The 14,649-nt window shown below is 42.3% G+C and overlaps 1 protein-coding gene across 3 annotated transcripts in view; it reads right to left on the bottom strand.

The window, feature by feature from the left end:
- Window positions 1-14,649, bottom strand: part of galntl6 (polypeptide N-acetylgalactosaminyltransferase like 6) — a 258,803-nt gene that overhangs the window by 172,623 nt on the left and 71,531 nt on the right. For all 3 annotated transcript variants that reach the window (XM_066679112.1, XM_066679111.1, XM_066679110.1), the window contains exon 5: window positions 11,269-11,435. In XM_066679112.1, the coding sequence (XP_066535209.1) occupies window positions 11,269-11,435 (167 nt within the window). The remainder of the gene's footprint in view (window positions 1-11,268; window positions 11,436-14,649) is intronic.

Below are 14,649 nucleotides of genomic sequence, written 5' to 3' on the forward strand. Positions count from 1 at the left end.
GATAGTTGTTAGGGGATTCGTAGCAACGTCAGCCACATCGTTGTTGGCTGATTTTAGATTTTGAGGCCAGGTGCTAAGGGCAGATATGAAGGAACAGTCAGAAGTACCTGAAAGGGCTAGTCGATTATTGTGGATAAGGAGAGCACAGGTTGTTTGTGGATGTGCAATATAAGGGTAAGGTGATTACATAGAGTGAGAAGTGGGTGATTGTCAGAGTGGTACTAACCATGCATTATATATCGATATATAGAACTGGTGACACTGAGTTCACATTTATGGTATTGGTTGGTCTAGGTACAGCCTTAGACACCAGGGAGGCCAGTAAGGATTCCGTAGGTTAGAGAATGATTGATTTCCCAGGGTCAATGCAGTGGGTATCTTTGGGATTTTTAGCATATGTGTTGATGTAATGTTCCTTAATGAATTGAGCATGGGGCAAGAGTCAGCCATAGTCCCCAGGAAGGCAAATTTGAATGTAACGTTATTGATGTAATGATGGTATAGAGTATGTATGGTTGATGATGCAGTGTGTAAAATCCACATGGAACAGGTGGCACAGAACATGCATTAACGGTACCAGTGGGGCTACGTATGCTCTCATTCAGCAGAGTGAATGAACACAAATGACAAGGGGGAGTTTGTTTTCCTTCTCTAGAATCATCTACGTTGCATTTAATTCAATGAAACACCAACAATGGGCAGTGTCTTCTTGTGCAGAGCAAGCAAGGTACTGGGTGTTCAGATATGGAGTATGGTTTAATGGATAGTGGCTGGGCCCTATGTATAACCCCATTGATTAGATGTAAGACATGTGCCGGTTTATCCTGTATAATGACTGTGGTAAAACTGTAAATAATCACATCACGTGTCTGCAGTAGTCTACAATGTGGAGAGAGGGAGTGTTACCAACTACACAACAACAACCACAGCTTTTGCTTGCCTGTATGATACTTGTTAGAAAATTATATTGGCGTTTACAACTTAAAAGCAAGTATTTTAGCAAAAGAACAAAAAAAATAGTCAACTGCACATTGCCAAAGCCCTCCAACACTGCAGGGAGAAAACCTCGCTGTGTATGAAAGGCTCTGAGGGGAACGGTATGAAGCCGTTTGGTGGAGGCTGTGACAGGAAGAGGAGAGAAGTTCCCATCATTCCTATCGTGTGTGTGTGTCCAGGATGACTGATGGCTGGGCTCTCTGCACCTCTATCAATCAGCAGGACGTCTCTGAAGGATGCAGCCCTGTCACTGCACGAATTACGCCCCAGACGTGTGATAAGGTCACCCAGAGCCCGCGACAGCACACTGCTCTCTCCAGGGGCACCACCACACAAATGTCCTCACCCTTCATCTGGCCAGGGCCTCAGCAGACAGAGAGCTTGACAGCCTCAGAGAAGTCATTCTGAAGGGCTGAATGTGTTCTGAAGAATGGAGCTCATAGGGAATATATTCACTCAAATTAAACGGCTGTTCTTGGGACTGGAAAGATGGATGTGCTTGGAGGAGCGGTGAACTTCAAACTTTAAGAGGTTAGTTTTTTGCACTTATATTTCATAGAGTTCTAGACTGAAAAGGGACATCTGTCAGTGGTGAATTTCACACTTGCCTAGCCAATAGACATAAACAGTAGAGTGAGTCCCACTCAAAAATCTTCAATGTGGCACCGTTATAAACACTTACGTGTGAATTCAACTACGCCACGTCTGTCCCAGTCAACTGAAGTGTTTTTTGTGAAGTAGAAACATGAACAACATCTAAGCATCAAAGCTGATGCCCAAGGAACAAGACCACAGTGTGCTGAAGTGCGTAGTATTTTAAAAATGATCTGTCCTTGGCTGCAAGACTCTCTACAGCCACTGGAAGCACTGTTAGCACAAAAGTTTAACACAGGAAAAGAAACATCACCAAAACATCAACACAAAAAAATAAGACATAAACACACACACACCAAACCAGCACATGGTGCACTGCTGCTAAGGGCACAATCACAACTGTAGACCCACCGTGGAGCTGCCTGAAGCTGAGAGAAGAGTCTAATCTGAGGAACAGCAGAGCCTGTAGCACAGTGCTGCTGATTCTCATTGAGGTCAAGGTGGGAATGTGTGATAACCACGTCCTTGGAGGAGGCCGAAGCCCAGTATTGCAACTGTAAGTAGTTCAGGCTCTTGCTCACATTAAGCTTTTATTATCCAAGAAAGGTCTGCAATAGCCGTCCCCACTAGTGATCGCTCACAGGCGGGCAGAGGCGCCGGTGAGAGCGGTGGAGAATTCCTGCTGTATCTGTGTGTGTAAGTTTGCATGTGTGGTGCTCCTTGCCAGAGGAACAAAAGGCCAAAAGGTCGAGCGGATGATTCGAATCCTAAAGGACGTCTCTCAACCACAGGAGCCGAGGAATGTTATTCCTGATAACCACAGCCTCTCACCTTCACTGTGCCTTTGAGACTGGGAATAAATCAGACGCAACCTTCGAGCCACTTTACACAGATTTAATACTGTCACTCTCAAAAAGAAATAAAATAAGATTTAGAAGACACTTCAACACAACATACTGTTAAAAGATGTTATTCCTAGTAATTTAGGAGCATATTTGACTGCCAACCTTTCCATTTTCACTTTACAAAAGAAAGCTGATACACAGGAAATTGAAAACTGAAAAAAAAACTTTTCTTTAGACAAAAATGACATGTTAGTATTTCCTTTTATTTATTTTTTAAAATCTAAAACCTTTCATTATCCCTTCACTTCTTTTACTCAGTTCAAAGCCCTGTCAGAAGTGACAACCCACGTCTCGGACTCTGTTCCGCAGCCAATGGCTGTCAGCTTCAGTCCGCTTGACAAGTGCGGAGACTCCTCCCCAAAACTTCAATAGTAAGGTCAGGCGCTTATGACTACTGACAGCATTTCTGAGGCAGCTGACGAAAGGATTCGATTTTGCTTTAAGCTCTGCTTCTGCGAGGGAGCTGAGGGAGCGGAAGTGACAAAGAGTACATCACTGTCTCTTTTACCCACTCCAATCAATCCCATCTCTGGCCACTCCTGAGAGCTCCTGGCATTTGCAGCACCCCACCCCCAAGAAGCCTTCCAGAGACAAGTACACCTTGATAAGGCATATCACATCTGTCCCCTCATCTGTCTGCAGACCCCCTACTCACATTCACACATCACAGCACACTGGGTCAGTGATGACCACCGAACCCGGGCGATTATCCTCACGGTGCATTGAGCAGATACCGATTACGCAATCAGTAACATTTATATTTTACACTGGTACTGAAACTAAAGGGTTAATTCGGTTATGAATCATAAGATATTAATTTTTTAAATATTTCAGTGTATGAAATACATTTTTTCCACAAGCAGAGCTTTATTTATTTAATTTCCAATCAAAACAGATATTAAATACAGGTTATTGGTTTCTGAATATTTTGAGGGGATTAAATATAATCAGAAAAATCCAAATGTGAAGTAGAAATATCGACTGAATTAGGACTCTACAGGGAAATTAGACTCATTACAACTACCGACTCACAGCCAAACCCCCCCCCCCCCCATGTGTCTTTATTCAGAAGCTGTGCATCTTTTAAGTTGAAGCTGTGTGTTTGAGTCAGAAGCCGACTGTAGCTTGTTCGTGGCTGTAGTTTAACTTTTCAGTAGGTTTCTCCTCAGTGTTTATTCATTTGAACCTGGAGCTGTTATTTCTGTACCACTATCAGACTGTGTTTACTTTCATACATTTAGCCGTCTCCTGAATTTAGAGTCAGTTCCTTAAGTGACGTAACAGTAACAGCACAAGCAAGTCAATATCATCCACCTAGGGGGCAGAAGTAAGCCAACATCTTCAACTCGTTTCATGCTCTTCAGTGTTTAGAGGTCTGTCCACTGTCCAAACGTTTCTCAGCCGTGGCTCAGCCAATGATGCACAGAGAAAAAGCCTGAGCCATTATAGAGTGAGAAACTGTTTTTTCCCCCATTTACAGATCTCTCAGACAGACCGGAGAACTAGAAAATGGTGAGAAAACCACTGCCAGGGTTAAAGTTCTCAGAAGAATGTCGTGTTAGTTTATTTGATGAGTCTGTGGTAGTCTCATTTTGTCTAAAATCGTGGGAGTCCTTCAACACCATTTCTTAAGAACCTGTAAATATGAGCTGCGATGACAGTGGACAACATAGAGAACAGACTCCTACGACCTCCAAGGGCACTTTCCTTTAAAGAAACAGCAAGAGGTTAATGAAAAAAAAAGAGTGAAGATGATCAATGAACCAAAAGGAACCCATTTATTCTACAGGTCAATCTCATTAGGGCCAGCTTTGTACATTGTAGTCCAAGCAATTAATCTCGCCAAATAAAGTGATGGAATTGCTTTGATTAGGCTTACAAACATTGATCAACCGGACTGATCTTGAGTCCAGAGAGCTTAGGACACGTTTGTTGCCTCCTGTGCAGCAAATACTATTAGACAACAGATTTTCCCTTCATCCTAATTAGTTTATCGCTTTAAAATCGTGGGCCATTTTGACTGATTTACTCAGCACTATTTGCAGGTGAGAAGCAGGCTTTTAAGAAATAGCCTTATCACATCTACAGGGGTTGTACAATGAAAGTGAAACACCTGGTTTTAGACCACAGTAATTTATTAGTGTGGTGTAGGGCCTCCTTTTGCGGCCGATACAGCGTCAGTTCGTCTTGGGAATGACATACACAAGTCCTGCACAGTGGTCAGAGGGATTTGAAGCCATTCTTCTTGCAGGATAGTGGCCAGGTCTCTACGTGATGCTGGTGGAGGAAAACGTTTCCTGACTCGCTCCTCCAAAACACCCCAAAGTGGCTCAATAATATTTAGATCTGGTGACTGTGCAGGCCATGGGAGATGTTCACCTTCACTTTCATGTTCATCAAACCAGTCTTTCACCAGTCTTGCTGTGTGTATTGGTGCGTTGTCGTACTGATACACGGCACCGCCTTCAGGACACAATGTTTGAACCATTGGATGCACATGGTCTCACTGGTGCAGTGTGCAGTTAATGAAGATTGTCCACCAGGCTGCTCCAATTTAGCCATGAAACCTCCCACACTACAATGACAGGTGTTTCAGTTTCATTGTCTAACCCATGTACATGTACCATGAAATCAGGCTTTCAGTGGACTCCCTCACATGGAGATGCATATTTCCCAGCCTTTGTTTATCTTATCATTTCTTTAAAACTACTTCAAAATAGTTGCTGAGAATATTATCTCAAATACAAAAGAAAACAGAATAGAAAGCATTTTTTTTGTGTTAATCTCTCACTGTGCATTTGGATCTGTGCTACATTTTGTACGTCTCCACACTTTTCACAGAGCTGTTGATAAAGGCTTCGTACAAAAAAAAAGGCTCTTTTCAGATGAATTCCAGCAAAGCTGAGTGAAGTGGCTCATATTGTGCAGGTGTCAGCTTTTAGAGTAAGTTGGGGTGATTGTAATAATTATGCTCTCTTTAATTGCCAAAGACTCAAAGGGGCTTGGCAAGCAAATCACCTGATATCCCGCCGTCTGCGTCACAACTCGCGTGTCAAAAAAGCCGAAGCTCCTGAAAAGCTTATTACTGCAGAGATTTTATCATGCAGCACTTCACCTCGTTTGTACAGAAGGGAGAATACCTCAAGGACATTCTCCTGTGCACTGGCGGGGAACATGTTTAGCTTGCAAGATTCGCTCCTGTCATACACTAAATGTACAGTGAGGTAATTGTTCACTGTCAAGGTGTGCCAGTAACAAACAGAGTTTCTCTGTGTGTGTGTGTGTGTGTGTGTGTGGGTGTGTACATGCTGTATGAGGGATAAAGACAAAATCTCCAAAATAGCAACTTAGTAGAAGAAGGAAAATCAATCAAAACTGTCACTGTGTAATAATAATTTTATGGCTTTTACTCTAAGTGCTCTTGAGTGTATTATTTAAACGTATCTGTCCTATTTTGTGAATGAGTTGTAAATAAAGTTTTTTCAGACTTCCCAAAGCTTTTCATAGGACAGTTAATAAACCAATGAAAGATAACAAATGCATGAAGAGAACACAAAAACCGACGCCTTTATGCTCTTGTTGCTTAATGTGATTCTTTTCTTTCCTGTCCCAATCCAACATCTCATAAACTGGTCCCAGAAGTGCATTCCTATAGTACTCTACTGGCCCTAAGGCAGCTGTAAATCTCTTGTACAGAGCTCATGTTTAAGGTCAGTGTTTTTCTTTGTTTTTAGAAAGATGTTGTCATTCTACTGAGGTATAAATGATAAGCAAAGTCTACACAGGTCCACTGATAATGCGAGTTTAATTCGCCTTTGGAAAGAACCAGTGTTGACTTCGGTGTGTTTACGTTTCAAGCTCTGGACGATATCATCTTCACACATGCAATTATCATATTATTAATAAGCCTTCTGAAGTTAGATTTTAATGACAGGTTTTAATTGAATGTTATCTGTTAGCACAGGTTTAAACCAAATAAAACTATTATTATTATTTATATTAAACCCACTGATATTTGAGACTAGAGAGACATGGTAAAACACTATTTCTGGGGCAATGTATAGTCACTGTCCCCAAACGACACAATGAGCTTCAATAAAGAAGACATTTCACAATATTTAACGCCATGGAATCAATTCAATTTTCAGCTCAATTTACGTCTAATGTTAGTTAATGCAAGTCATGTTTATTCCAAGTCTCTCTGAAGCATCTGTATCAGTCCATTCATATTTTTTATTTATCTATTGAGTTAGTTAGTTTGTTCAACAGGTTAACAATATTCAACATCTGCTTCAGAGTCAATTCTAGCTTTTGGAAAGTCCTATCCAAGATTTATAGTGTATCAGGAGGGAATCCTCAGTACAAATCTATTTCTGTTTTAGCTCTAGGCTAAATCTGAGCTGGGAACGCAGCACTAAATGTTGAAGCCTTATAACTGTCAAACTATCTTCACTATAAAATTAGGTCAACCAGCTCGAATACGACTGCACATAAAAAAAACTGACTGGGTTTATTGTATTTAAATCAGTATTCGGTTTAAATAGGGACAGCTCAGCTAAAACTCAGTGTTTTGGGGACGTAAAGACCTAATCCCTGTAAACCACAGATTAAGTAGCACATTAAAAAGCACTTCAATGGAGAATTGCTGCTGACAGTGTAGTTTATAACACTGTTCTGTGTATCGTTGGGAGACAGAGAGAGAGAGAGAGAGAGAGAGAGAGAGAGAGAGAGAGAAAGAGATAAAGAAAAAGAGACAGAGAGAGAGAGAGACAGAGAGAGAGAGAAAGATAAATAGAGAGAGAAAGAGAGAGAGACAGAGAGAGAGACAGAGAGAGACAGAGACACAGAGAGAGAGAGAGAGAGAGAGAGAGAGAGAGAGAGAGAGAGAGAGAGAGCGAGAGAGAGAGCTTTAATTTGCTAACATTAATTGTTAATTTTGGACGTTTTACCTTTGCTATTCGTGTTTCTTGACTACTGTTTCATTTTATTATGTTTTCACTGCATTGTTGTGTTCTTTTGATTTATTGTTTGTCTTTAAGCTGCTTAATTTCACCTCCTCTTTCATTTATCTTGTCCTTTCATTCTTCTTTTTAATTATATTGGCTTAGTTTTTCCTGTCTTTAATCTGTTTTGTTGTTTTTCTTCTCAAATGTCACTTAATATTTGCTTTTCACTGTTGAAAGACGGAGTGACATTCGCACATAAGAAATTACACTGAAATAAAAGCTGTTTTTTTTTCATCATGTTCATCTACTACAGCTTCTACTTCATTTTCTTCTTCTTATTTCTACTTTAATCGCGCTCAAAGCAGAAGCAGATCATAAAATAGATGTGCAGATCCTGTTTGTTTGTGCCCGTTATAATTGGATTGAGATATAACATAATAATAATAATAATAATAATGAATAGTCTGAGAATGCAGAGACAAATGAAAATAGAAACGTTTATATTGCGGAACGGATCAGGAGGCCGTATATTTGGGAGAATGGCACTCTATAATTCAGAATGTCAAAACACCAACATGACAACAGAAGTTGAAAACGTTCACATTTCCACGAGACATGATTTGACAGGTCAGTCATGGGGACATCAGAACAAAATCAATAAGTCCACACTAGAGTCTATTTAATATTCCCCTTTTCCATGTGTCTTTACTTATGAAAGACAGCAGAGTGACACTGTGTCAGTCGAGACTCTCCTTCACTTCCTAATAAGAGCCCTCTCTCTCTCTCTCTGTCTCTCTCTCTCTCCCTCTCTCTCTCTCTTTATGTCTCTGACTCTCTCTGGTCAGAGAATTTATAGATTTGGACAGTCCTCTTGAAAGCTGCCATCTAGATAAGGACAAGGTGAGGCCTGGTAGCTGTAGGTGACCTTCAATGCACTGTATACGGAGCCCACAGAGATGTATCAGTTAGAGACTGAGGGCAGACACATGCCACTGATGATATGAAGAGAGAAGTGGACTCTAAAACACTGTGGAAAGAAGGTAAATTCCTGTATGTGCTTCTCCACAAAGCTATGCATCCAGTGAATCACAAAATATATAACAAAATATATTCAAATCTAATATTTGACCATATTTGAGGTGAATACCCTCTTTTAATTAGTGGGTTGACCGCGGCCCCTAGTTCAGTGAAGGAGAAATCAAGAGTACACATTATAACTGGGTAGTTCCATCTCTGCCACCCACTCTCTATTAATGCTTAATAAGAATAAGTGCATGGAACACTTATGTGTCCACATGTTTACAGCGTTTATACTTCAGATGCAACCAGTTTTAAATTACAGTATGAATACATGACTCAAATTACTTCTGAGTGAAAATGATCTTGATTTCTTTCATAATAAACAAATAGTTTTAATAATGTTAAAGATTATATTCATGGAATACATCAAGTAGTTCATTTTATTAATGAGGTTTATTAATGAATATTAAGCACAAACTAACACACAACATACTGGTTAAGTCATATTTCCTGTTAAAGGATTTCGGTCAAAAAAAGAGAAGAGGTGATTTGGTTACGAAATATTCAGTGTACAATAAACCAGGGTTGTATGTTAGAATACACTTAATTTAACAGTCACCCAGAGGAAACCCACACAGACACAGGGAGAACACACCACACTCCTCACAGACAGTCACCCGGAAGAAACCCACGCAGACCCAAAGAGAACACACCATACTCCTCACAGACATTCACCCGGAGGAAACCCACACAGACACAGAGAGAACACACCACACTCCTCACAGACAGTCACCCGAAGGAAACCCACGCAGACACAGAGAGAACACATCACACTCCTCACAGACAGTCACCCGGAGGAAACCCACACAGACACAGGGAGAACACACCACACTCCTCACAGACAGTCACCCGGAGGAAACCCACACAGACACAGAGAGAACACACCACACTCCTCACAGACAGTCACCCGGAGGAAACCCACGCAGACACAGGGAGAACACACCACACTCCTCACAGACAGTCACCAGGAGGAAACCCACGCAGACACAGAGAGAACACACCACACTCCTCACAGACAGTCACCCGGAGGAAACCCACGCAGACACAGGGAGAACACACCACACTCCTCACAGACAGTCACCCGGAGGAAACCCACGCAGACACAGGGAGAACACACCATATTCCTCACAGACAGTCACCTGGAGCGGGACTCGAACCCACAACCTCCAGGTCCCAGGAGCTGTGTGACTGCGACACCTACCTGCTGCGCCACCTTGCCACCTTTGCAGTAGAGTTTTTTTTTTCATATAACTAAGAATATAGTTATTGTCAAAATTCCCTGAAATATCGTGATAAAAGTGAATAACACTCTGCAACTGTAGGGGGAGCCCAGGGGCAAAAAAAAAAATCTTACCTAGTGTTCCTTTAAGGAGGACATTTTCTACCACTTTACCTTAGGTCGAGACTAACACACCTTCTTACACAGAAATAAGTCTTTAATCTTGTTCTTTTCCCATAGCATTTTTTTTTTCTCATTTTCTCTCATTTAAATCAGCTCACTATCACCACCTACTGGAGTAAACTATTTGAGAAAATGAAATCATCACAAACACACAGGATTACATTTTCAAAATCAGCTCGTGATCACCACTGCTCCCATCATCATCATCATTCAATCTCAAGTAGAAGGACAGGAAGACAATAGGATAAGGCCAGAAAAAGCAATCTGTGTTTGACTGAGGAGTGTGACAGGATTACAGTCCACCTCCCAGTGGGTGGATATCTGATTCGCTCCGCCACCTCATTGCTATTCTCCCTCCAGGTCAAAAATCTGTTCAGAGAGACTCAGAAACTCATGTGAGAGCATCATCAGTCTGCGAGAGACACAGTCAGTAAGCCACAGCGCTGTTTAACATGGCAGAAAAATCACAGCAGACACACACACACACACACACACACAGAGCCCAAAATTTCAACTCTCCATTCATCCTCATTTTATTCCATTAGCCACAAAATGCAGCACTTTCTCAATCCCGCTGTCACTGCTTTGGAAAATGATACATGGAGAGACATTTCCATACACTGAAAAAAAAAGCTGTATTCTTCCTCTCAGCATGCCACAGCAGAAGCGTCCAGTCCACTGTGTGGTGCCAGGCCATTTGCTGTGGTGAGTTATGCTAAGACTAGTGGGATTTCTAATACTGCTCTTTAGCTTGAAGCATTTTCATTCCTTATAAATGCGCCGTAACAAGACAGTGATTTAAAGCAGGATACATGTTATAGCCAAATGTTTTTAGACACCTTCTCATCCAGCATCTCTTCTAAAAATGAATGCTAGTAATAGGTAGTTCACCCATCTTTTCTGTTGTAACAGCCTGAACTGACACGTTGCACAAGACATTGGACCGTTTCAGTGAGAACTGGATGATATTCAGCTACAACAGCATTAGGGAGAAGATGTATTGGTGTTGGATGATTAGTCCTTAATCAGAAAAGCCACGTTCCAAAGAAATAATGCTGCTCCACTGCTCCACAGCCCTTTGGCTTCGTACCCTAGGCCAGATTGGCATTGAGCACAGTGATCTTAGACTTATGCGGCTGCTCCAGTTTTGTCTCTTGGGGTTCTCTTGAGTTGTGCATAATCTGAGCTCCTGAAAGCAACTGATTTGAGTAACTGCTGTATATTAGGAGTGGAGTATAAACACAAAGCCCTCCCTCCTTCAAATAAATAACAGCGATGGACAACAGAGGTCTGAAGCAACGTAGTAAAACCCAGCACACGTTTGAAGACCAGAGATTCCCCTTACCTCGGTCACTGAAGTCATCCACGAGAATGATCTCAGCGATCAGATGGTCTGGTGTGCGGTTCACAATGCTGTGGATGGTCCGCAGGAGAGAGCTCCATCCTTCGTTATGGAAGGGGATGATGATACTGGTGTTGGGTAGGTTTTCCAGGTATAGTTTCTGTTTACAGCTACAAGAGAAACACGGACAGACAATGAGTGACGTGTTTATTAACGTCAATAAAGCTGTAGAGCAGAGTAGTTCTTAGTTTGATGCGTCTGATACGGTTAAGATTAGACTCGAAGAGCTACCAAAGTATAAACCAGAGCTGTACTCTTTAACCGCCCAAACTGGTGGGTGAAAGAGGAGGAGAGGTTGTGATGCAACAGTGTTTATTTTCCCTTTGAACACCCACCGACCGATCATCATCCCCCACTAAACTTAACGTTTTGTAAACTGCCCGTATTTTAAATTCCCAGAAGTGTTGCACTGTGAAAAATATTGATGCCGTGGAGTGTACTGTGTGTAAAGAGAGCTGACTGTGGTGGGGCTGGTGATGTAAGTACTCTTTAAATCACAGTTTAAAGAGCCCCATCACTCCCTCTGCCTTAATAAAGCATTCAAATTTCCACACATTAATTGAGTTTCGACAAAGCTGGAATTGGCAGACGAAGCAGCACTTAAAGGCTCGTGCAAGTCGCTCTGATTCACCGCCCTGACAAACCCGACAATTTATTACTCCCCCAATACAACCGGCCGTCTTGGAAAGCTCTGCGGTTTATTAACATTAGCATACTTGAATGGAAAGTAATAAAATAAATAAATAAAACAGTTAGAACATTTGTTCGAACGGTGAATTATGAGAACAAACCCCACAGAGAGAACACAACAGAAGCAACATAAACATCTGCTAGCCTGTAAATCGTCTTCTGCTGGAGAGCAGCCAGTCGTGTGAGAGCAAATCCGACTCCCTGTCAAAATAGTCTACAATAGGAAAAATGGCTGAGGAGAAAAAAGGTCCAACGATTTGCATAGAAATGACCAGATAGCATCACATTCCACTGCTAGGTAGCATTATCTCACAGTGTGCAGAACATCGTCCTCGCAGTGTTCACGGCACACAATACATTTTAAATCAATAAACCTTTCAAAAACACAGCCTTTAAAGAAATCACTAATGTTCTTTCTGTTTCACCACATCGTTCAGTACATTTCAGGTGCGTCCATTTTACTGAGGCAACAAATTGAGGGCGGTTACATTTACACAAGCAGATACACATTAAAAAAACACACATTACATTCATCAATAACATACAAACAATAAACAGTAGTCATTTGTTTATATGATGTCATTTACAGACCAATAGAAAACCCCAAAAAGTACATGGAAACAAAGGTTCTGCAATGTATAAAAGCCATGTACCTGATGCTGACTCGAAGCCACAGACTTTAGAGGGAAGGCACTTTTAAAACTCTCAGAAGTTTCTGAGTGTTTCTCTTAACAATCGCCAGCAGACAACAGCCTCTTTAGGAGGAGATTGAAGCCTTAAGATTAGAATCGAAGACACGTCTGGCAAACAAAACACAGAAGTGCACCACATCTTGTTGAAGGCCTAGCTCTAATGCTGAACAGTCCTGATACTTCACTGGGCTTCTTATAGTGTCTTGTGTAAGGCTTGCGGTGTTTGTCTGAAGTTGCTAAAAGTCAGAAAGGGCAACTTTGAAAGCTCATTATCATGAATCTATACTATATTTTAGCATCTTAACAAGTGTAATCATCTTAAATCCATGCAGTACTGAAGTTTACTGCACGTTAGAAATGTGTATTTATGTGTGTATAGATGTTGTTTTGGAAACTTATTTAGGTAAATAATCGAGTTTTGATTATTCATTCATTCATTCATTCATTCATTGTCTGTAACCCTTATCCAGTTCAGGGTCGCGGTGGGTCCAGAGCCTACCTGGAATCATTGGGCGCAAGGCAGGAATACACCCTGGAGAGGGCGCCAGTCCTTCACAGGGCAACACAGACACACACACACACCTACAGACACTTTTGAGTCGCCAATTCACCTACCAACATGTGTTTTTGGACTGTGGGAGGAAACCGGAGCACCAGGAGGAAACCCACACAGACACAGAGAGAACACACCACACTCCTCACAGACAGTCACCCGGAGGAAACCCATGCAGACACAGAGAGAACACACCACACTCCTCACAGACAGTCACCCGGAAGAAACCCACGCAGACACAGAGAGAACACACCACACTCCTCACAGACAGTCACCCGGAGCGGGAATCGAACCCACAACCTCCAGGCCCCTGGAGCTGTGTGACTGCGACACCTACCTGCTGCGCCACCGTGCCGCCCAGTTTTGATTATTAATTGATTGAAATCTGCCATTTACAAGTGTTTACTTCTAAAGAATCTTTCTTGAATTTCTGGAGACATTTTCTCCTTGCATGATGTCCTAAATGACAACAGTCCACATTTTTCATCATGCTGTTCACACATTAAATCCACAGCTGTGCCACTCTCAGTCAGTCACCTGCTGCAACACACACACACACACACACACTCAGCCTCCATGCTGAGCCGCTGATTCACACAGTGAGCCATTTTCACAAATACTCTCAGAGTCAGGCCACTGTTACTGGACCCGTTAGAGGGTTACTTTTTTCCCCTCTCTCTTGTTATTGGTTCAGAGGGATGAGGCCTTGAAGAAGAAGCACACAGCTGCTCCTGGATCAGTTGTTGTTTTGTGAAGTGCAGGCCATTGTCACATCCTGCACAGAGAGCTGTGGGCCTTCACAGAGCCTGGATATTAACAGCCCTGCCTACTGCTGCTGAGCGGACGCTCACAGATTTACACTGGTCTACAGCCGGCCGTGAGAGACCCAACACAAATTCTGAGAGGCGAACCCAGGCTATGGTCCATCTCTAGCTTGAAATACACAAGCAGCAGTTGACAAAGACTGCACGCTTGTACAATAGATGTTTACAGGCTTTTGAAATGCCACGCCGGGATGCGGTTTCAAAAGGTGCATTGTGGTTCTAGAAAGAGCTTGGAAACCTGTCCTTCCTCAACACAAAGAAGGAGTGAACTCCATTCCCCATCCATCCTCTGCTTTATGCTGGAGTCAATAGGAGGGGCGCTTGCTGAGGCACAGCCAATCTTTCATTATCGACGGCACCGTAACGAACTCCAGCCGCCCGTCCGACTTTGACCTGTAGGTATGTGTGCTGTAAGTGGATTTGCTCTCGCCAGGGGAAAATCTATGACTGGAACGGAGCTTCTATGGGCCGCAAATGACGCGGAGTGGTGAGCCTTCTGAGAACAATTAATGATCAATCCATCAAAGAGCTCATTTGGGGAGAGAGAGCGCGTGTGAAACAGGTC

This window comes from Hoplias malabaricus, chromosome 8 (genome assembly GCF_029633855.1).
Source record: "Hoplias malabaricus isolate fHopMal1 chromosome 8, fHopMal1.hap1, whole genome shotgun sequence".
NCBI classification, from domain to species: Eukaryota; Metazoa; Chordata; class Actinopteri; order Characiformes; family Erythrinidae; genus Hoplias; species Hoplias malabaricus.